The sequence below is a fragment of the Camelus dromedarius genome, chromosome 12 (genome assembly GCF_036321535.1).
Source record: "Camelus dromedarius isolate mCamDro1 chromosome 12, mCamDro1.pat, whole genome shotgun sequence".
Classification (NCBI taxonomy): domain Eukaryota; kingdom Metazoa; phylum Chordata; class Mammalia; order Artiodactyla; family Camelidae; genus Camelus; species Camelus dromedarius.
This window is the reverse complement of record NC_087447.1, coordinates 13,132,242-13,155,508: the sequence shown is the minus strand read 5'-3', so window position 1 is coordinate 13,155,508 and position 23,267 is coordinate 13,132,242. Positions and strand designations below refer to the sequence as shown.

General features: G+C 36.6%; 3 protein-coding genes across 3 annotated transcripts; all 3 read left to right on the top strand.

Moving 5' to 3' along the window:
- Positions 1-969, top strand: LOC105094806 (olfactory receptor 1165). Its single transcript, XM_064491879.1, has one exon. The coding sequence runs from the start codon at positions 10-12 to the stop codon at positions 967-969; it is 960 nt and encodes a 319-aa protein (XP_064347949.1). The 5' UTR covers positions 1-9.
- Positions 970-9,071: 8,102 nt separating this feature from the next.
- On the top strand, positions 9,072-10,035 carry LOC105094792 (olfactory receptor 1165). Its single transcript, XM_010986887.3, has one exon. It carries the CDS (start codon positions 9,088-9,090, stop codon positions 10,033-10,035), a length of 948 nt encoding a protein of 315 aa, XP_010985189.3. The 5' UTR covers positions 9,072-9,087.
- Positions 10,036-17,318: 7,283 nt separating this feature from the next.
- Positions 17,319-18,269, top strand: LOC105094791 (olfactory receptor 5D13-like). The gene has a single exon (XM_010986886.1). The coding sequence runs from the start codon at positions 17,319-17,321 to the stop codon at positions 18,267-18,269; it is 951 nt and encodes a 316-aa protein (XP_010985188.1).
- The last annotated feature ends 4,998 nt before the right edge of the window (positions 18,270-23,267 follow it).

The following is a 23,267-nucleotide window of genomic DNA, read 5'->3' as shown; positions in this document are numbered from 1 at the left end:
TCCAGAGCCATGGTGCTGAATGAGGGAAATCAGAGCTCTGTGACCACCTTCATCCTCTTGGGCTTCTCAGAATACCCACCCCTCCAGGTGCCCCTCTTCCTAGCACTCTTGACCATCTACACGGTCACTCTGCTGGGGAACCTGGGCATAATTGTGGTCATAAGGATCAATCCCAACCTCCACACACCCATGTACTTTTTCCTCAGCCATTTGTCCATTTTGGACATTTGTTATTCCAGTGTATTCACACCCAAACTCCTAGAGATCTTGGTTGTGGACGACAGAGCTATCTCTTTCAAAGCATGCATGGCACAGTTTTTCTTTGTTTGTGCATTTGTGATTACAGAAATGTTCATGTTAGCGGTGATGGCCTATGACCGACTTGTGGCTGTTTGTAAGCCCCTGCTCTACACAGTCACTATGTCTCATAAGCTCTGTGCCCTCCTGGTAGCTGCATCCTACACGTGGGGTGGGATATGTTCCTTGACAATCACATATTCTCTTCTGGGACTGTCCTTCTGTGGTTCCAACACCATAAATCACTTTGGTTGTGAGTATTCTGCCATCCTCTCTCTAGCCTGTTCTGACCCCTACTTCAGTCAGATGATGTGTTTCATCATTTCTACATTCAATGAGGCAAGTAGTCTCCTGATTATCCTCTCCTCCTATGTTTTCATAGTTGTCACAATCATCAAGATGCCTTCCACTGGTGGATGCCGAAAAGCCTTCTCCACCTGTGCCTCCCACCTGACTGCCATCACCATTTTCCACGGGACCATCCTTCTTCTCTACTGTGTGCCCAACTCCACAAGCTCATGGCTCCTGGTCAGAGTGGCCACTGTGTTTTTTACTGTCTTGATCCCCATGCTGAACCCACTTATCTATAGTCTTAGGAACAAAGATGTGAAAGACACAGTCAGGAGCTTCAGAAATATCAAACTGCTCTCTCACTCAATAGAATTCAAATAAATATATTTGCTTACATTCAGATTATGTCCAAAAATTTATCATATGTATTTGTGACACTAGTTCACCTTTATTTTAGGTAAATATATTATTATGTTTTAAATAAATTAAAGATTGCACTTCCCGTGTTTTTCAGTGGTCAGGATGCCTTATAATTATCTGTGGGTGGGATGATGAAAGTGTTAGCTAGTTTCTACATGCATCTCATTGTTTGAGTATCAGTGTAATATAGTTCAGTAATAGGTGTTGACAATAATACTGAATACGAAGAAGAAGTTAAATTTATTTCTAAGGAGACACATCAATTACTCAGTGATACAAAGACCAAGATTAATATAAAATGTAATTTTTAATCATCCATTCTCAGTAAACTTTTTCAACTTACCGGTTTTCTCCATGTCAGTCAATGCCATTCACATCTACTAAGCTGCACATACATACTCATTAGAATGAATTTATACCTAGAAATATTATACATTTATTTAGTTCTCAATTTGTCAAAGTGATTGTATCAATGTAGGCTCCCTAAGTGCAATGTTTGAAAATTCTAAAGTTATGACCCATTTCTTCAGCAGTTTTCAGTATTATCAGACTATATGATTTTTGCTCATTTACTTGATATAGAATGTTTAATTTGTACTTTTAATTGTAATAAGTGTGACCATTGAGGTTGGACACATTTTAATACACCTGTGGAATTTTTTTCATCTTTAAAAAGACTTTGTATGACATTTTAGCAATATTCTTTAAAATTATTTGTCTTTATTTTTATTTATTTAAAAATTTTGTTTATATTATGAACATAATCTCTTTATCAATTTTGTACCTTGGAAATATTTTTTTGCAATTTGGATTTGCTTTTCACCCACTTAATGTCCTTTTATAAAGAGCAAGTTTGAATTTTAATTTAGTCAAATGTGTAATTTATCTAATGTTTAAGATTATATTTATCTACCTTTAAGGTCTGCAGTACATTTGTCTATGTTATATTCAAGACTGTTTGTTGCTTTTTATATTGTGTCTATGGGTCACCCTAAAGTTCACTATTGTAGAGGGTGTGGTTTGGGTCTACAGTAAGTTGTTTTATTTGTTCAACATTATTTGGTCTCTCTTCATATCTGCCGTGCTTCTCTGTAGGCAGAGAGAGAATAATTCTCATACGAATTTCTTGGGACAATGAAAAATGAGTGAATGTGCTGTAAGTTACATCCTAGAAGGCGCTCTCAGTGCCCTTCAAGATTTGAATCTTTTCTCCTTGAGTTTATGCAACTCCTAGAAAGGCACACCACAAATAGTGTGTGTTCCTTCAGCCTGAGAAATGAGAGCACGTGGGAACCTGAGCTCCATACCTCACCAGGATAGCACATCTAAGCTGCAGTCACCAACGCCCACGTTGCTGCTTCATTCTTACCCGTTTGAGTATATCACCGTCACATGCTGTTTACTGGAAACAGTGCATTCTCTCCATGTTACTCTGCACTGTCAGTCTTGTCATAGAGGGTCCACATGTGAGTTTATCAGTATAAAGTGAGCTACTGCACAGTGGCTCTTGAAAAAAAATCCAACAATCAATGGCTTAAGAGTACAATTAGTTTTTATTTTCAAAGATCTGGAGGTCACCTGAGGTGGCTGTGTTTCTATGACACTAAAAATGTTTGGCTTCACACCAGAGTGCTCCAAGTGTCTGTCATCATCGTTAGACTAGTTGGCTCTCTATCTTATGGAAATGCCAGAAAAACAATAGACCAAGAGAAAACATTCAAGTTCACTTAAAGCCTAAGCTAAGAAATGCTGCGTCTTTCTTTTCTGCTGACAAACCATTGAACACGTCAGGGTTGGACTCACAATCCAGAGGTGAAGAAATGCGCTGCATCAGTAATGAAATACGAAAAACCTTATGAATGCAAGGACACGGTAAATGACTGGACTCAATCATTGATCACCCTCACTGAGTTCCTTAAGTCTTTATTATACATTCCCTTTGAAGTATTTGCCATTCCCATATATTCTTACTTATTACAGCTTTGAAATAAACCATGATATCCATCATAGCAACTTCTGTCGTCTTTTTCTTCCCTGTGAGTGGATCCTGGTTATTCTTGGCCCTTTTCATTTTCATACCAACTTTGGGATTTATTTTGTTCATTTACCGCATGCCTCTGAGTCCTGACACTTTCAAGTGCCCTCAGATTCATGTCACTTCTTTAGATCTGGGCTTTAGAGCATTCTTGGCTGAAGCTATGCCTTCTCTGCTTCATTTGTCTACACTCCTCATACTCTTTACACGTTTCTGAAATTATGGTAACTTCATGTTGGCTGGTTTTTAGTTTACCACTGCTTTATCCATGTGACTTTGTTATTTGATTTATTTCTCATTATCACCACTGTTATTGATTGCGTTTCTGAAGGAAGGAGAGGCAACAAAGGGATATTACGTATTGATTTTGACATAGTTAAAATACCCACTCTTTCTCTCTCTTTAATGATATCAGGGAGATCTTAGTTAAGGTATTCAGGGATTGTGACTCAGCTGCCAATAGTTTGTAGACAATACTTACACTTGCATGAACAAAGCTAGCAAATGTCACTTTTAAAAAATTACTTATGGTTCCTGCACAGTAAACTACACACGTTTCAAATGTACAGTTAAAGGTGTTTAAAAAGGAAAGAATCAGGCTGGATGACTTACTACAGAGATGATGCGTTCATGCAAAGTGAAGGCTGAATGAATCATGGCGCCAGTATAAATGAAGCTTACGGTAGTTCAAGTAGAGGAAAGGGGAGAGACAGTTGGGTCATTACAGGGCTCTTGGTATCACAGGCTGGACTCAAAAGCAGCTCGGCGAAGCAGTCCCCTTATTCAGATTATTGGCAGATGTATTTGTGTGTGTTGTGGGCATTTGTATGACATACCAGACTGCAGATATTCTCCGTGAAGAACTTTTGTTAGGAGATTTTGAAAAAAATAATTATCAATGTTATATTTTGGAGAAAACCATTTTTAAATGAGTTAGACCAATTAAAATAATCAACTGATGGTTTCAAATGAGAAACCTGATGAGAGGAAAAATTATAGTAATGATAATGATTGTGAATCAAAGGACTGTCCATCACGCTCAAAATCAAATATTTAGGTCAACAATTGCAACATAAAATGCATAAAAGCATCTTATTATGCTTTTATAATTACATGTTTAAATTGTAACTAAATCCAACATTGGTTACTTAGTTTCAGCAAAATGTTACCACTTTTAAACTAATGTTTTTATTTGAATTTATCTGGTGATCTTGTTTTTATTTAATTTGTTACATTTGGTTTCTTCTTATAGTTTGTTTTAATTGTGGTTAAAAAAAACACATAACATAAAATTTATCATCTTAACCCCCCAAAAAAGTTACTCATAGCTTCATTATTAGACTATGATGATATAACTGATATTCGTGTATACACTCATTCATGCAACATTACTATATTTAGTTATTATTTCATGGTATTTTTGTTGGAGATTCCCTAGAATTTTCTATATGCAGAATCATGCTGTAGACAAATAGTTTTACTTTTTGCTTTTCGATAATTTGACTTTTCTTTCTTTATTCGACTAAGATCTAAAATATAATATTGTATAAAAGTGATAAGAGCAGAATTCTTTCTTCTTCTTTTCTTTTTGTTTTGTTTCATTTTGTTTTGTTTTGATGGTTGTAATTCTCAGATTTAGGTGAAAATAATCCAAAATTATTTTATTTTATTTAGCATTTTTGTGGGCTTTTTAACATTATGTTAGCTAAGTTATTTTGTGGATGACCCTTATCAAGTTCAAGGAACTTTCTTCTATTTCTTGTTTGCTTATATGAAGATTATCTTTTTTCTCCCCCTGAGTCATGATACATTTTACTATCTATATATTGTAGTATTTTATTTTCTAGTATTTCACTAATATTGCTGTGACTAAGTACATTAGACATCTTGATCTATATTTTTTCTTATAACATCTTTTTCCAGTTGTAGAATTTGAATTATAATAAGCTCAGGAAAAAGATGCTGTGGATATTCCTTATTGCTCTGTTTATTCAAATGTTTTTGTAACTCTTTGTGTTATTTATTACTTAAATGTTTGACAGAATTTACCATTTAAACCATATGGTCCAGGGGTTCTCTCTGTGGGAAAATTTTTAATTAAAAATTCAAATTCATAAGAAGTTAGGGGCTATTTGTATTTTATATGTCAGCTTCTGTAAGGTCCATATTTGTATAGTTCAAGGAATTTTTCTATTTCATTTAACTTGTCAAATTTATTGGAATAATATTGTTTATAATACTAATTATCTTTTTATATTGAGAGCATCTGTAATGAAGTTTCCTATTTTCACTTGATAGAAGCAATTGTGTTTTGATCCCTTATTTTAATCAGGTTATCTAGGTGGTAATCAATTTCATGTATCATTTTAAAGATCTAACATTTGGATTTACTCAGTTCATTATGTCTATTTCACTGTCCATTTTCTATTATTTTGATTATCACTCTTATCTTCCTCCAAGTTAGAGGTGAAACTGTGTTTGCTTTTTTAGCTTCTTAAGATAGTATCTTAGATCATCAAGTTTCTTCTCTGAAATATAACGTTTTTGTGAGTAGGTGCTCTTTCAAGGAGGCTGAGGTATAAATACAGAGAGGACAAAAATGTTGATCTTACAAGTGATGAGTACAACCCTCAGCCAGCTCTCAAGAGCCCTCACCATCTGGTGCACAGATATCTTCAGCTAGCCTTTCAATTAAATATATACCTGGGTGCTTGGGTGAAGGAATTTTGCAAATATAATTAGGTTTTAAATCAGTTGACCTTAAGAAAGGAAAATTATCTTCATTGGTGGGTCTGGCATAATCAGGTGACTTGTTGAAAAGTGCTGGGTCCTTCTTGGAAGAGACATGTGAAGTTTAAGAGAAACTTGAAGGAGGGATTTGAAGTGTGAGAGGGATCTGAGAGGAGAAAACATAGCTGAGACCTAAGAGTGGCGTCTAGGGAAGAATAATCCCAAGATAGATATCAGGAAGCAAGATTCTACTCCTACAACTTCAAGAAACTGAATTCTGCCAGCAACATGAAAGAACTGGGAAGAGAACCAAACTCGAGATGAAAACGCTGATGACACCTTGGTTTCAGCCTTTTGATAACTCACACAGATGGACCGGCTGTGCTGGGCCTGACTTCAGACACACAGACGTGTGAACTAACACGTGGATGTTGTCTAAGTCATTGAATCTGGAGCAGTTTCTTATGATGAAACAGAACATTAATGCACCACAGTATTCAGGAAACCTATCAATTGCCTCCTTGAAAAACACATATTCTATTCAACATGAATTTTAGTAAAAAAGGGAAACATTTGGGATGCAAATGTTAACTTCAAAGGCCATCATATCAGATCTATATTCAAAGTGATACTGAAATGTGTTATTTACAAAAAAAAAAAAAAAAAGGTCAAATTAAAAAAAACACTCAGAGGAAAGCCTGACATGAAACGTGAAACACCAGCTGTAGCACGTCTGATTTACAGGACAGAGATTGTGCTTTTCTCACTGTGCACTTTGGAAGGCATGTTTTCCATAACGAATACATAATAACTCAAATGATCGGCTGATTGTTACTGTTATGTTTCTAAGGTCAGAAGACAAACGTGTCCAACCTTCCCATATGATTTAATGATTTAAAATAAATTCTATTCTAAGCTAGGAATACAGGTGTTTTTAAATTGTCTTGCGTTTGGCTCATGGCAAATATCCCAATCAAAACTCTCTGGGGCATGATTCCCAAGGTCTCTCGGGTGGATGTAAACACACAACACCATCCCTCAATTCAGCTTATTAGTCTGGCTCACCCTTGAGAGGTTGTCTGTGTTGTCCCTGATTCTTTTTTTTTTTTTTTAATGAGAAAAATCTAATTTTCTTGATGCCTTTCCTGGAATATATTTTGGAAGATGTTCCCATATCCTAATTACAGGCTACAACAATTTTTATGAAAAGTTTTATTTTTTGTGAAATAATTTTCAAGAATCTTATTAAATCAAAGAAGACCTCAGGAAATCAGTCTATACAGAGTATCTGACTTCTGGTGAGTTCTTAAACTAAATGACGTATTTTAGTTCTGCTGTGGGAAACTGAAATCAGAAGTATGTTTGCCAGAGAAACATCTATGCAATCGTAGTTGCAGTTCAGTGGGATCCATCTAATTCCACTGAGAATAATAGAGTTTACTAACTCTATTTCTTACATCTTTAAGATATTTGGTGTGCATTTGTCTTTGATTCTTGCTTATGTAGTTTAATAATGTTCTAGTCAAGTTGGTAGACCTTCAAGTAATGTTATTTTTTCTCAATTTGAAACATATTTTAGGTAAATATTAAAAGAAATGTATAAAACTGTAGATAAATATGCCAGATTTTGCATAAAATTTTTGAGTTTAAAACCACGTAGATGGAAGCAAGTCAGAGCTGTAAAGAAACTTTGGGGTCTGGATGAATCACCAAAGTTATCTGGAAGAGCATAGCCTGGCATTGGATATTAAAATGTGGTCGTGCTTAAAATCTGATGGTGGCAGAGGGCATGTTAGTTGGAAGAGTTAATGTGATAAAGATACTATGTTACACAAGAATGTATTTTGTGCACAAAAGATAGAAATTGCTGGTGTGATTGATATGAAAGGAATAGAAATTAAACAGTCTGGAAAGTGTAGTGACATTAGAGATGACAGAAACCCAGACAGGTAAATTTGAAAGTAAAATTCAAGATTTCAGGTAATTTGTAAGAAGGTGATTTTGAAAATGTATAAGCATTGGAGCACGATTTTAAAATGAAATTTGATGAAAGTTAGTCCTGAAGGGTGGGTGTAGGCAGCCTAAATAAAGATCATTGTTCCCCAGCTGAGCAGATGGATGATAGTGTAGGAATAATGATGGAAGCATGTTTGGAAGAATAGTTTCATTCTGCCCTAAGTGAGTGGAAATGTATACCTAAGACAGGAGGAAACATTACAGAGAAATCAGGAAAGAAAGCTATTTCTGCTCTGTGTCTGCAGCCTTTTTCGACTTCCCATTCCCTATTTGCACCACTTCCTACTTCCTAAAATTGTAGCTGATGCTACATTCTAGGATATTTTGCACTCATGTCTTTCAGATTCAAAGTAAATTCATTAAAAACAGCATTAGAAATATGAGGAATCTCCATACTGTTTTCCACAGTGGCTGCACTGAACTGCATTCCCACCAGCAGCGAAGGAGGGTTCCCTTTTCTCCACAGCCTCTCCAGCATTTGTCACTTGTGGGTTTTTGAATGATGGCCATTCTGACTGGTGTGAGGTGATACCTCATTGCAGTTTTGATTTGCATTTCTCTGATAATTAGTGATATTGAGCATTTTTTCATGTGCCTATTGATCATTTGTATGTCTTCCTTGGAGAATTGCTTGTTTAGGTCTTCTGCCCATTTTTGGATTGGGTTGTTTGTTTTTTTCTTATTGAGTCATATGAGCTTCTTATATATTCTGGAGATCAAGCCTTTGTCGGTTTCATTTGCAAAAATTTTCTCCCATTCCGTAGGTTGTCTTTTTTGTTTTACTTATGGTTTCCTTTGCTGTGCAGAAGCTTGTAAGTTTAATTAGGTCCCATTTGTTTATTCTTGCTTTTATTTCTTCTAGGAGAACATTTTTGAGATGTATGTCAGATAATGTCTTGGAAGTAAATGGTGGTGGAGAGGGGACTTTTACTACATGTGGAATTATCTTCAATGTTTTAAAAGAACTAAGCCAAACTCTAATCTTAACCCTATACCCAAGTTATGTCTTATAAACAACTATAAACAGGGCCATTCTCTGAGCCATCTATGGCACTCAGTTCATCCCAGTCCATCCATCAGGACCCATACTTGTTACCCCACACCCGAAGACGCTCAGTGAACCCTCCCATCTCCAACTGTACCCTGCTGGCCTTCCTAGGAAACCCCAGACCCCACCCCCCTGGATGAGTCTCCCTTCCAGCCCGGAATCCAGCCTGGAAAAGAAACAAACTCCCACTCTTTCTGTCACACTTGATTGCTGAGGATGAATTCTCTGATTTTCTCCGGCAGGAACCATAATGACGGATGAGGGGAATCAGAGCGCTGGCATCACCTTCGTCCACTTGGGCTTCTCGGAACACCCACCCCTGCAGGCGCCCCTCTTCTTGGTCTTCTCGGCCATCTATACAGTCACTGTGCTGGGGAACCTGGGCATGATAGTGATCATCAGAGTCAGTCCCACACTCCACACACCCATGTACTTTTTTCTCAGCAATCTCTCCTTTCTTGATTTCTGTTACTCTTTGGCACTTACACCCAAACTCTTAGAGATCTTGGTTGTGGACACAAAGACTATCTCTTATATGGGTTGCATGATGCAATTTTTCTTTGGTTGCTCACTTGTGATTACAGAAATGTTCATGTTAGCGGTGATGGCCTATGACCGACTTGTGGCTATTTGTAACCCCCTGCTCTACACAGTGGCTATGTCTCGTAAGCTCTGTGCCCTCCTGGTAGCTGCATCCTACACGTGGGGTGGGATGTGTTCCTTAACAATCACATATTCTCTTCTGGGACTGTTCTTCTGTGGTTCCAACACCATAAATCACTTTGGTTGTGGATATTCTGCCATCCTCTCTCTAGCCTGTTCTGACCCCTACTTCAGTCAGATGATGTGTTTCATCATTTCTACATTCAATGAGGCATGTAGTCTCCTGATTATCCCCTCCTCCTATGTTTTCATAGTTGTCACAGTTGTCAAGATGCCTTCCACTGGTGGATGCCGAAAAGCCTTCTCCACCTGTGCCTCCCACCTGACTGCCATCACCATTTTCCACGGGACCATCCTTCTTCTCTACTGTCTGCCCACCTCCATAAGCTCATGGCTCCTCATCAAAGTAGCCACTGTGTTTTACACAATTGTCATCCCCATGCTGAACCCCCTTATCTACAGCCTTAGAAATAATGATGTGAAGGAGGCAGCCAGAAGGTTAATTAACACCAAACTGTTTTCTCATGCAATGTAATTTTGATTTTATATATATATATATATATATATATATGTGTGTGTGTGTATATATATATATATATACACATATGTAGCCTTATATGAATAGAGAAAGTTATTTTTTTAAATGTGCTTTATACATTGGATTATTAAATTTTCTTCGATAATGGGATAAAATGTATTCAGAAATTTAGATCATGTGTATACATCTGTGTTTATTTAATCATACTGTTCTGTAAAAAATCACCTGCAGGCTAAAGTTTAAAAAAAAAAAAAGGCAAGAAAGAAAATTCTGTTCATGCCTCACCCTCAGAGTGTAACTGGCTAACCAGTGGTCCTCTAAAGATGTCCTAATCCCCAGAACCTGGAAATTGCTACCCTTCCACGGTTGCTTCCCCTCCTTTCTGTTCTCTTCCCTTCTCTTCCTCTCTCTCAAATCATGAATATGACAAGCGGGTAGACAAGTCATTCTGAATAATAATCCTGTACGTTAGTCTCTCTGAGAAATTGCAGACACAGCACTGTCAGCCCTTTGCAGCATCTCCATGAGCACTTTCCTGGTCCCTGCTCCTCTCTATCCCATGAGGACCCAATGCCCTTGTGGAGTTTGTGTTACTCATAAACTTTCATTTTCAGCTACAACTCATGAGAACAGGTTACAAAATGAGAAAAGTTAACTTTGTTTCTTCTTGAAATGCACATAAATAAAAAATTGGAATATATCTTCCCTAATGTCTGGCTTCTCTGGTTCAGCATTTTATTTTAAAAGAATATTTACATGACTAGCTGTAACAGTAGTTCATTTTTTACTGTGAAGAGTAGTTCATAAAATAAATATACCTTAATTTGTTAATTTATACTATTGCTAATGGGCTTTGGTTATTTCCTCTTCTTTAATGAAGTACAGTTGATTTACACTATTATAATATTTTTAGGTAATTTTTACAGATTATAGTTCACTAAAAGTTACTAAAAGGTAATGGCTATCATTTCCTGGACTATTCAATACATCCTTGTTGCTTATCTATTTCATACATTGCATTTTGTATCTCTTAATCTGATACCCCTCAATTGCCCCTCCCTCTTCTCTTTGCAAAATCTGCAAATAACAAATGTTGGAGAGGATGTGAAGAAATGGGGACACTTATGCACTGTGGTGGGAATGTAAATTGTGCAGCCGATTACATACTGTATGGAGGTTCCCCCCAAAACTAAAAATAGAACCTCATATGATCCTGCAATCCCACTCCTTTTGTCTTTAATGGAAACGCTACTGTGAACATTCCTGCCCTAGTATCTGCTGCATGGCACGCTCGTCCTCGTTCTGTGAAATTTTCTCTGTGCATGCCTGTTCTGGATCACACAGAGCTGGTTTCTTTTCTTTTCCTAGATACTAATCAAACAATTTTCCAAAGTAGATATCCTAATTTACATTCCCCCTGGATTGTATGTGTTTTCTAATTATTTCCCTTTAATTATTGCCAACATTTAATATTGTCACACTAGACATTTTAATATTTTCAGTTTGATGGGTGAGTAGCACTTGCTGATTCTGGTTATAATTCAAATTCCTTTTATTATTAATCTGATGTAATTTCTTTTGATTCAGTTATCGGTCTTTTGACTTTTCCTTCTTCTTTGCAAAATGCCTTTTCAGGTTTTTTCCTCCATTTTTTTCCCCTAAAATAATGAATAAATTCTTGTATCTTATGTGCTAAATTGTCACCATATTCATACAGTATTATGTGTTTTATATTCTATTTCTTCTTATTTTATATATGGGATTGCATTTTTTCTTTTTGATTGATTTTTAAATTTATTTCTCTGATCAGACTGAAAGTAAATTTTGGCATGACATGAGAATACATTGATTTTATATTTTAACTTATGCGTGGATATTTGTCCCAGCAATATTTATTGAAAATTCACTCCATTATACACTGCTCTACAGTGCCAGATTTTTCATAAAGTAGATGTCCATATATGTATGGGTCTGTTTACAGACTATCTACATGCTTCTGTGTATTTATAGTCAGATCTATTACAATAGAAGAAGTCCTGAAAATTTTTTTTTTCTTAAAAATTAATTGATTTAGTCTTTGATCTTTACCTTTCAAAGCAAATTTTTGAATCATTCTTGTTTGGATTTAGGGTAGAATTATAGTAGAACCAGAGATCCATTTGGAAAGAAATTACAAGTTTGCAGCCTCAAGTCTTCCAAATCATGAGTGTATTATTTTTCTGCTTATTTGGATATACTTTAATTTTTGAAATGAAACTATATCACAATTTTTCTGTAAAGTTCTGGTGTATATTTTGTTAAATTAATCTCAATGTGTGATATTTTTCATGCTATTTTAAATGTCATTTGGAAAATGTGTGCTGTTTTTAGATCACAATACAGTGCATTCTGGCAACTCTACCAAAATCTCTCAATAGTTTTATAATTTATTCGTAGATCAGTTGGGATTTCAACTTATATCCTATAATCTCTGTTTAAATATGTTCTCGACTTGTTGTTTCCAATATTGCTCCTTATAATTTTTTTCCTTGCTTTGGTAAACAAGCTAGAGATGTCAGTATAATTTGGGGTAAAAGTGAGCATCCCTGACTTGCTAATCTCACTAGGAAAGTATTTAGTCTTTCACATTTTAAGTGTTTTTTGCAGTAGGATTTTTGTCGATTATTTGTTTCCAGATTAGCAGAGTTCCCTCATGTATTTTCTTTTTTTTGTGTGTTTTTATTTTGTTCTGCTTTTTGGTCACTGGATGTTGAAATTCATCAAGCTATGGTTTCTTCATTTTAGGTCCTTTAATATTTTAATATGACAACTTACATTTAAAAATTTTCTAATATTAAGCAAAGTGGGTTTTTCCTGAGAAAACTACCATCAATGTTATATAATAGAGTATCCTTTCTATTAATTTATTAGTTTAATATGCCACATTTTATTTATAACCTAAAATTCTGTTAATAAGAAAAATCGTTCTGCAATAATTTATTGTACTGCCCTTGTTAATTTTTGTCATTGAAATTATACTTGACTTTTAAAACAAAATGGTAAGAGTGTCCTACTATTCAATTCAGGGAAAATTTTTGCTTAGTATTCAAATTCACTGAAAAATAAGAAAATTTTCAGTTGCACGTGAAATTTTTCAATTGAAAATTTATTTTCTGTACAAGAAAAGTTTTTGAGAGTGGCTTTTCTTTTTCTTTTTTTTCCTCACAAATTAAGTCAGAGGCTAAAAATTATGATCTCAAATTCTTCCTGAGTCTTTGAAGCCTGACTTTTCTACATAACAATTTTCTGGCCTAGGGAATTAGATTTTTGTGTCTTGTTTACTTCTTTGTGAAACCTGTGTATTATTAGGAAACAGTATGTAAGTGTGAGTTCGCTAGATGAGTTCTTACCTAGTTAGTAATGAGTTAAAAAATGTGGGTTACCACTCCCAACCACCCCCTCAACCCCAGTCCCAGCACACTCCCAGCCAGAGACACTGAAAAGAAAAGCCTGGCAGGCGGAGCAGCAGAATGATTCAAAGTGGGGTCAGACGTGGCTGTTGAGAGGCTACTTACTCCATTTGCACTATTTCAGTCCAGAGACCACGGTGCGCCGGCATGAGCAGATCTGGCTGTGGGATGGAGACACAACAAAATGGGACTGTTCATGTGAATGATGGCATTTAAACATAATTGCAACATTTGTAATAATTTTATCTTAGAAAATAAGTTGCAAAGATGTTTCAGAGAGTTTCCATCACACCTCACTCAATTATCCACATTAACATCTCACACAATTACCATCATTCATTCATCAAAAGCATCGACACAGCTGAGGAAACAATAACAGGATGAAAAGACAACAAAATGGGAGAAAATATTTGCACACCATATATTCAATAAAGAATTAATCTCCAATACATAAATAAAGAACTCATGTAACTCAATAGTAAAAACAAGATTAAAAGCCCAATTAAATGTTTAGCTAAGGAGCTGATTTAGACATTTTGTCTAAGAAGATATACAAATAGCCAATCGGTATATGTCAAAAAAATGTTCAATGTCACTAATCATCAGGGAAATGCAAATCCAAACTATACTGAGATCTCATGTCACATCTATCAGGGTAGCTATTACCAAAAAATACAAAAAGCAAGTGTTGGCAAGAATATGGCTATGGAGAAAGTGGAATTCTTGTACCCTGTTGGTAGGAATGCAGAATGGTTCAGCTGCCGTGGAAAACAGTATGGAGATTCTCGGCAAAATTAAAAATTGAATTATATGCGACCAGTAATCCTGCTTCTGGATCATTATCCACAAGAATTGAAATGAAGATTTCAAGGAAATGTTGGCATACTCACGTTCCCTGCAGAACTGTTCACAATAGATGTGGAAACAACCTAAATGTCTATGGAGAGATACGTGGATGAAGAAAATGTAGCACATATAAACAATGGAGTACAATTTAGTCTCAAAAAATGTGGAAATTCTGCAATGTGTGGCCACATGGATGAGACTTGAAGACATTATGCTTAGTGAAATAGGCCAGTCAGAGAAGGACAAATACTGTGCACTTAAAACATATCTTGAGAGTAGATCTCATGTTAAGTGTTCTTACCACAGTCAAATAAAATTAAAAATAATGATCCATTATGATCACTAAAATGTACATTTCATTTGGATTCCATCATTTTTTTTTCCACTAGTGTCGTCTTTCTCCTCTGGGATCCAAGCCAGGGTACCATATCATGTCTCCCCAATATCCTCAGGTCTGTAACACTTGTTTACTCTCTTCTTGTTTTTCTTGACATTGACAATTTGAAGGAGCACTGGTGAGGTGTCCTGCAGAGTGCTTCCAAGTATGGGTTTGCCTAGTGATTTTTTGATATTAACCCAGGATTATGGGTTTTGGGGTAGTAATACCACAGAGGTGAATTTTCCTCATCAGATCATATCAAGGTAAATGATATCCACATTGCAGCACTGGTGATGGTCACCTTTATCTTTTGCTTAAGGCAGTGTTGTCCAAGTTTCTCTACTCTATAAACTGGAGTGTGAGATTTGTAATACAGTTGAGTAATTAACAATTATTTTTAGATGGATCTTTTTTCCTTATTTCAAATTCTATAGTTCACGTTTACATCAATGAATATGTATTATTTCAATAATTCAAGATCTTAAGGTAATCAATGGAGTAGATGTGATGGTGTAGTTATCTCTAATGATTTAGAAGAAAATGCGTCTACCAAATGACACAAGAGACAGTGTTTCAACTAATTATATGGTTTGCGGTCCACTGAGTAATACTCCAATTACAATTCTCTGTAGTTTATGTCTTTATAGTCATGGAGACAAATATAAAGCTCAAAGTTTGGCAGTTTAGACTGTGAAGTCAATTTCAGTATTTTCTTTGTATTCCTTGACATTCATGTCCTGGAAATAGAATGCCAGTTTACCGGCATACTCACTGAAATTTACTGCTATTTTTATTACAAGCCCCAAACCTGTGGCTATCTTAAAGAATATGTGACTACGGAGAAGAAAAGTACCTGAGGTTTATTAATCATAAAAAAAAATCCTCGGTAAAGTAACCAAGAACTCTTGGTTCCAGGTCAGTTCACATTTCTTTTGGTATCTTTCAATTTAGAAGGAAACGATGGAGCTCCAGCTCATACAGATTATCTGAAAAATTACAGATGGCCCCTTTCTTATGCTCAGAGACATTTTAATTTTCACTAAATGGGCATCAACTGTCTTTGATAATTAAATTTTGTATTATAGAAACTGGCAGCCGTGAGCAACAGAGAAGTTGCAAAAGATTTATAGGATATCTGTTGATTTTGAATCCCATAGGCCAAGTTGAGTACAAGTCAAATCCTAATTCACTGATTGTCACCAAAAGCATTTGACCTTGCTAGGGTTGAATTCCACGTCGTTATCTGAGTATCTTTTGTTATTGTAAAAATTGTGCCAGTAAACCAGAAGAGTAGTACCAATCTCCCTGATATACCGAGGTTTTGATAATATTTTCAAATGTTGGAGGGGACTCCTTTATTAAAGCAGCCTGAGCGGTGATGGAGATTTGCAGTGTATCTGCCCAGGCCCACCTACTACTGGAAAGACTAGGCTGATGACACAGGCTTTAGGTCGGGGGTTGTTTGCGCTGCGTGTTAAGAGGGCGTTCATGGAGCTGAGTCTGGAGTCTGACACGTGATCCAGACGAAGCTCAGAAGACGAAGCAGTGCATCCATCTACCTTTGCTGCAGCTCTGTGTGTGTGCCTTGGGGTCACTCATTTCATGGGCTTACTGTTCTCACTTCCCCTCTGCCTCATAACAACAGAAGGTTAACTTCTTATTGGTCAGGAAAATGTGTAATTCTCATTGTATCTTAGAACATACATGAAATTATTGTTGGTGAATATAATATGCATCTGTTCTGTTTCTCAACATATGTATGTATCTATAATTTATATGATATATTTATATATTTATAATTTAAAAATACATGTCAGAATGGATGACCAGAAACCACATGAATAATTAATGTACTTTAATTAATTACATGTAAGTAATAAAATGATAGATGTTAAACAAAATGTGAATAAAAGACCTACAAAATTATCCCAGGAGGCAGGGTACCATAAAAGAAGGTTTTGATGGAAGCTACATTATTATTTCATGGATAAGATTCTGTAATGAATTCTCAGGCATTAGATGGAAGGCATAGACTAGATACAATTTAAGATGTATTCCAACTTACACAGTCTATGGATGTTTCTTTATTCCTACAAAACATCAAAAACATAAAAACAATTAGTACCAAGACTTGTGTGGCACCATTTGCAAAGCCAAGCAATCTCCCTGACCCTTAGTACAATTATTCGAACCGTAACAAGGTGCTCTCTGCTTCTGTTTTACCTTTCTTACTTTGTGTTTTACAGTTTCTTTTGTGCTCTAAATTTATATTTCAGCTCTATTTAAAAATATAACAAGGACTGAATTTTAAATAGTGGTTCTCATAGTTAGCATGCATCAAAGTCACCTGGGGGCTGGTAAATCACAAATTGTGGACTCCGTTCCAGAGTTTCTGATTCCAGAGGTCAGTGATGGGGCTAGAGAGTTTGCATTCCTCACAAACGTTCAGATGCTTCTGCTGCGGCTGGTTGAGGACCGTGCGTGCAGAATCACTGTTCTCCACCAACTTCACAACAACATAGGAAGCTTCTTTCTTCTCTGTTTCTCCTGTCTGTTTAGCTCTAGTTTTTAAGGAATACTTTTTGGTTCTTTATTGAACAGGAATCATGATGTTATCAGAAGGAAATCAGAGTATCATACCCACGTTTATTCTCCTGGGTTTTTCAGAATATCCGGAACTCCGGGTTCTGCTCTTCCTGGTTTTCTTGTCTGTCTACACAGTCACCGTGGTGGGGAACCTGGGCATGATTCTAATCATCAAGATCAGCTCCAATCTCCACACGATCATGTACTTTTTCCTCAGTCACTTGTCCTTTGTAGATTTCTGTTACTCCACCGTAGTAACACCTAAATTGTTGGAGAACTTGATTGTGGAAGACAGAACCATCTCTGTCTCTGCCTGCATTATGCAATTTTGTTTTGCTTGCATATTTGGAGTAACAGAAACGTTCATGTTAGCAGCGATGGCCTATGACCGTTTTGTGGCAGTCTGTAGCCCGTTGCTCTACACCACGGCTATGTCTCGGAGTCTTTGTGCTCTGCTGGTGGCTGGGTCTTACTCATGGGGCATAGTGTGTTCCCTGACACTTACGTATTTTCTTCTTGCGTTATCCTATTGTGAGTCTAGTATCATAAATAACTTTATCTGTGACCACTCTGTGATTGCTTCTGTCTCCTGCTCAGACCCCTATATCAGTCAGATGCTATGTTTTATTATTGCCGTATTCAATGAGGCAAGCAGTCTGATGATTATTCTGACGTCCTATATACTCATTTTTATCACTGTTATGAGGATGCCTTCTGCAAGTGGACGCCAGAAAGCCTTCTCCACCTGTGCCTCCCACCTGACAGCCATCGCCATCTTCCATGGGACCATCCTTTTTCTTTACTGTATCCCTAATCCTAAATCTTCTTGGCTCACAGTTAAAGTGGCTTCTGTGTTTTACACAGTGGTGATCCCCATGCTGAACCCCTTGATCTACAGCCTTAGGAACAAAGACGTAAAAAACACTTTTAGAAAATTAGTTTTCACAAAATTGCTTTGTCACTCAAGATAATATTGTTAGATTAATTATTTTACTTCTGAAAAAAGTGATTTACTATGCTACAGATTGTTCAACTCTCATAGTGGGACAGATAATTCAAATCTTTTAATCAAGAGGCTTTTAGTTTATCTATGACAGCACAACATTTTATCAATTATTGATTATTGATTGTAGCATACATCAATTTTCAGTGGAATAGTTGTAAAGCACATGTCAAACCAACTGGAAACAAAATTATTTGACTGTCTTTTGAAATATTTGTAAATTATTTTAAAATGCTTTACCATATATAGTGTAATTGTATGTGGGTGTTTCCAAAGCAAAACTGATTCCCAGCTCATCAGATATATGCTGGACTGAGACGATCCCCCAGAATTGTGATCAGGAAACTCATACTCCAGAGATGGTTTTGAAAAATGTTTCGGCTTCCTGTGGCTTGTAATGAATCATTTGTTACTCATTGTATAATAGATGGTAGAAGATCATGTTTATTCATTAAACTTATAGCCTGCTGAGTAGCAAACAAAATTAAATATTGTTTTACCTTACTTAAATTCATATATTCATTTTATTCTAAATTTTTTTGAGTAATCAAGGCAGTGAAATATTACAATAATAGGGTCCCAGAATGGAATCAAGCATATCTGGTCATTTAATTTCCAAAAAACATGCCATGATAGTTCAATAGAGAAATGATCATTTTCAACAACCAGTGCTGAGATTACTGGATATCCACATGGATAAATGAGCCTTTACCTTTACTTCATAATGATCTATCCTTTTTATGTTTTACTTCACTACGCTGGACACCAGAAATTAACATGGCATTGTAAACCGACTATACTTCAATTAAAGAAAAAGGATGGATCATTAAAAAATGAAAAAAGAAACTTTATTACCATTAAAAACTTGTGATAAAAGTTTCTTAAGAATAAATGACACCATTAATAAAATGAAAATCTAAACCACAGACTGTGTACATGTTTATAATATATATGTTTGATAAAGGATTTGTATGTAGAACATAAGGAATTCTATATGCAAAACAAGAAGAAAAATGATCTAGTTAATGAGTTGGTGAGATATTAGAGCAGACATTTGACAAAACAAAATATCTAAGTCATCTATAATCACATGAAAAGATTCTAAGCATCCTTAGTCATCAGTGAAACTCTTATTAAAACTAGAACTAAAACCAGAGTGAGATACTTCTGCAGTCGATCAGAAGGGCTAAAATGAGTAAGAGTTTCAAATATCAGCGGTGGACCTATTGGGCAAGCAGAATGCTCGTGCATTTCAGCTGCAAGTAAAAGGGTTGAAAGACTTTGAAAACAGTTTAGCAGTGTCTTATAAGGTTGCAAATACTTCCCAAACCACTCAACAACTTCTTCCCATACAACTCAGCAATGTGCAGCCTACTATGCTACAGAAACTCTGATATAAGAATGTGTATTCAAGCAGAAATGGACTCACAGACTTAGAAAACAAACTTATGGTTACTGGTGGTGAAAGGTGGGGGGTGGAGCGAGAAAGCGGGAGTTCAGGATTTGCAGACACTGCTATACCTACAATAGATGAACAACAAAATCCTACTGTACAGCACAGGGAACTCTATTTAATATCTTGTAATAGCATATAATGGAAAAGAATGTATATATGTATGTGTATAACATACTGTATATATAACTGAATCACTATGCTGTACATCAGAAATTATCACAACATTGTAAAGAATTACACTTCAATTAAAAAAAAAAAAAAAAGAAAGCAGCCAAGAGGAGAAGCACACTTCTCAGGGAGTCGGGTGAGAGGAAAAGCCCCAGTGGAGAGAACTGAGACCTGGCACTGAACATACAAGAACCCAGAGCAACAGATCCTTGGGTTTCTCCAGCTCTTCACCTAGGGCCTGGCACACAGTATGTGTTCAGAAATGTTTTGTTACATAAATAAAGCTGGACCGAACCGAAAAAAAAAAGTGTATTAATTTAAGCCTGTAAGCTGGTGGTAATTTGTTACGCAGCACAGAAAGCTAACATAATAGAAGCTAGCTTTGAGTGCAGAAGTGGGCTCTGGGGCTGGTCCAGGATGCAGAGGTGCCGGGGATGGGGGAAGACGCACTGTGGAACTCAAGCCTATTCCAGCAAAAGGGTAACCAGGCAGCCCTGTGGGATTCAGGACCAAGGCTGTGCTGTGTTCAATACATAACTCTACGCCTGGTGATAAACAGCCTCCGTTGTGTTAGGGCTTCCTGGTAGAGTCAGGCAAGAGGCCTGGGGAAAGTACAGATGGTGGCATTTGGGGGTAGTGGAAATAGTGGATTGGTTGACACCTAGTGGTTTTAGTGAGTTAAATATGTTTCCAAAATGCATTTGCTATTTTTAAGACATTATATTATTTAATTGTGCTAACATAAGCTTGAAAGTGTGGATTGCCCATATTTAGAAGACACCATTTAGTTTCAATAAAGTAGATCACTGTTTCCAAAGACAACAGTAATTATTTATGTTAAGCAAAAAAGCCAGAACCCAAGTTGTGTTGTTTACACATCTCAAAACACATGCCCATTATGCCCAGAAAAGGACGGAGAAATCACGTAGCAGATGTAATAATAATCATCTCTGAACGGTTGCTGGTGTTAGCTGACTTAACTTTCCTCTTGGGTTTTGCTGTAGTCACCATGTTTTCTAATTCAATGTGTGTATTTTTCTATAATTCATTTTCTTAAAGGAATTCATGAGCTAAGCTAGATGAGGCACTATCTCCAGGGACTTAGAAGAAACTACATCCTTGTTAATTTCTACATGGAAGAGTGTTCCATCTTATTTCTGAGTTTGTGATGTGAAGACCAATCGTTCAGGAAATACTCTCTGGGGTCTAAATCCCCAAGCTCGCGGAGTCACAAATAAGCCCTGCACTGTATTCACAGGAGTCAGATTCAGCTTCCAATTCTTTGTCTCTCTCTTTCTCCTTTTCTCTGAGTTTTTCCTGGATATCAAGAAAGAAATATATTCCAGTCACATTAATTTTCATTATTTGTGGATTTCTGCTGTGTTGACCAACTTCTTAATGCTTTACATGATGTTTGAATTCTGAGTGGTCACTTCCCTGGAGACTGTTAACAGAATTTTCAGGTGAGCTGGTTCCAGGCTGGGTGACCTATCTCACATTAGCCTTACTCATATGGGAAGCATTAAGATCCTCCAGCCGCTAAGGCAAGGATCACTCTTGGTCAGCCTTAGTGATGTCTCCTGGGTCCCTCTTCCTGAAGCTCACGTGGCTGGCTGAGCTTCAGTCTCTTCTCCCTCCCCTGGGGTGTCGTCCTGACTTTTGCGTTGAGAATATCCACCATGTGCCTAGCATAGTACAGCCAAAATGAATTTTTTTAAATGATATTATAATGTCTGAGAATGTCCTCAACATCTCCAAATTGTGTAGAAATAAAAATAACATGCATAAAGTAATAGTGGACACTATGTATCATATACTTTCAATTTTTCTGATGGTGATATCCGCAGGTATACCAAGAGTGTGGAAAATGCTGCTGGAGTGAAAGGGACAGTTCCTGTTCGTGATGGTATTTTTCACGGAATGCCTTATATATTGCAACTGCTGCATCAATACTCAAGAAAAAGAGGCCATTCCAGGGGAAAGAGAAGAAAAATCAAATCAGCCGAAGAATAAGTGGGCATGCATTATACATTATAAGCTGAGAACATTGGCATAATTTTTAAAAGTTTGAAAATTGGGAAATATAGCTAGGGTGAGGGTTTAGATAAAACTGAGCAGAGAACTTTAGATTTGATAAATTAGTTAATGGGGAGAAGTCAAAGTTTTCAGAGTCAAACGACTGTCACAGTAGCCACAGTGCCATCAAGGAAAGGAGAGATTGGCACGCTCACAGTGCTGGCTAGCGGCCCTGCAGGGAAGTTGTCTGAGCCTTGGGTACCGTGAGGTTACACAGAAAAGAGCACCAGGAGTCAGGTGATAAGGAGAGAGCAAAGGGGAAACAGACAACGTATCGAAAGACAGTCCCTGGTGAGTTAACACCAACAGGGCCAAAAGGAAGAGCAGGGAAAATGGCTGAGCTGCCCTTTTGTGTCCTGAATTGTACCCGCATGTGTGTTGCTGTCCATTTTGGACCATGATCTCTTCCTTAGATTTTTAAAAATAATCTAAGGGTTTAAAAATAGTACCAATTAGTCACAGCACCAAGAATTGGAAGAAATGAGAGCGGGAAAGCCTACACCTTCTGGACTCCACAGTTGTCAGACTCTGCAGTAAGTATATTAACATCGTTTCCGAATTTCCTCCTTACACACCTATGAAATATGTATTATCGTGTCATTACTATGGATAAAGAAATTGAGGCTCAGGAAATTCCAGTAATTCACCAGCAATCACACAGTAAATGACAAAGCCTGGAACTGAATCAAATCCATGTTTCCAAGCCCACATTTCTTTCATCATGTGGTCTGTCATTAGTTCTTTGCACTTTCCTGCCCATTGCCTTAGAAAATACATTTTTTGAGTGTCAAAAATGCCATAAGGCTATGAAGGAGAAAATAGTTCCTATCTCAACCAGGTCAGACCAAACTGAAATGGCACCGAATGGTTTACGCGAGTCGTACTGATAGTCTGTTATTGACCTGAACATTTAAGACATGTGCTTGTTATCTGCTAACTTGTTTTTTAAATTATTGTTAAATGATTAAATACATTTCTGGGATTATGAACTACTTGTGAAGACAAGATGATTTTGCTTTCTCAAAATAGTGTAAGCAAATGTAACAAAGATTGCATGACTCAAAACAAGATCACATGTAGCTTTAATCAGAATCAATGGTCCTGTCACCAGAAATTTTGAGGGTGACAATGTACAGTTGGTTGGTGTTTACTACCATGTTCTCTAGTTCCATAGAGAAATCTTACAGAATGTGGAAGACTTGAGCAAAACATGATTTAAGTTACTCTCCAATTCAGATATTCTGTGGGTATTTAATGCTATAACAT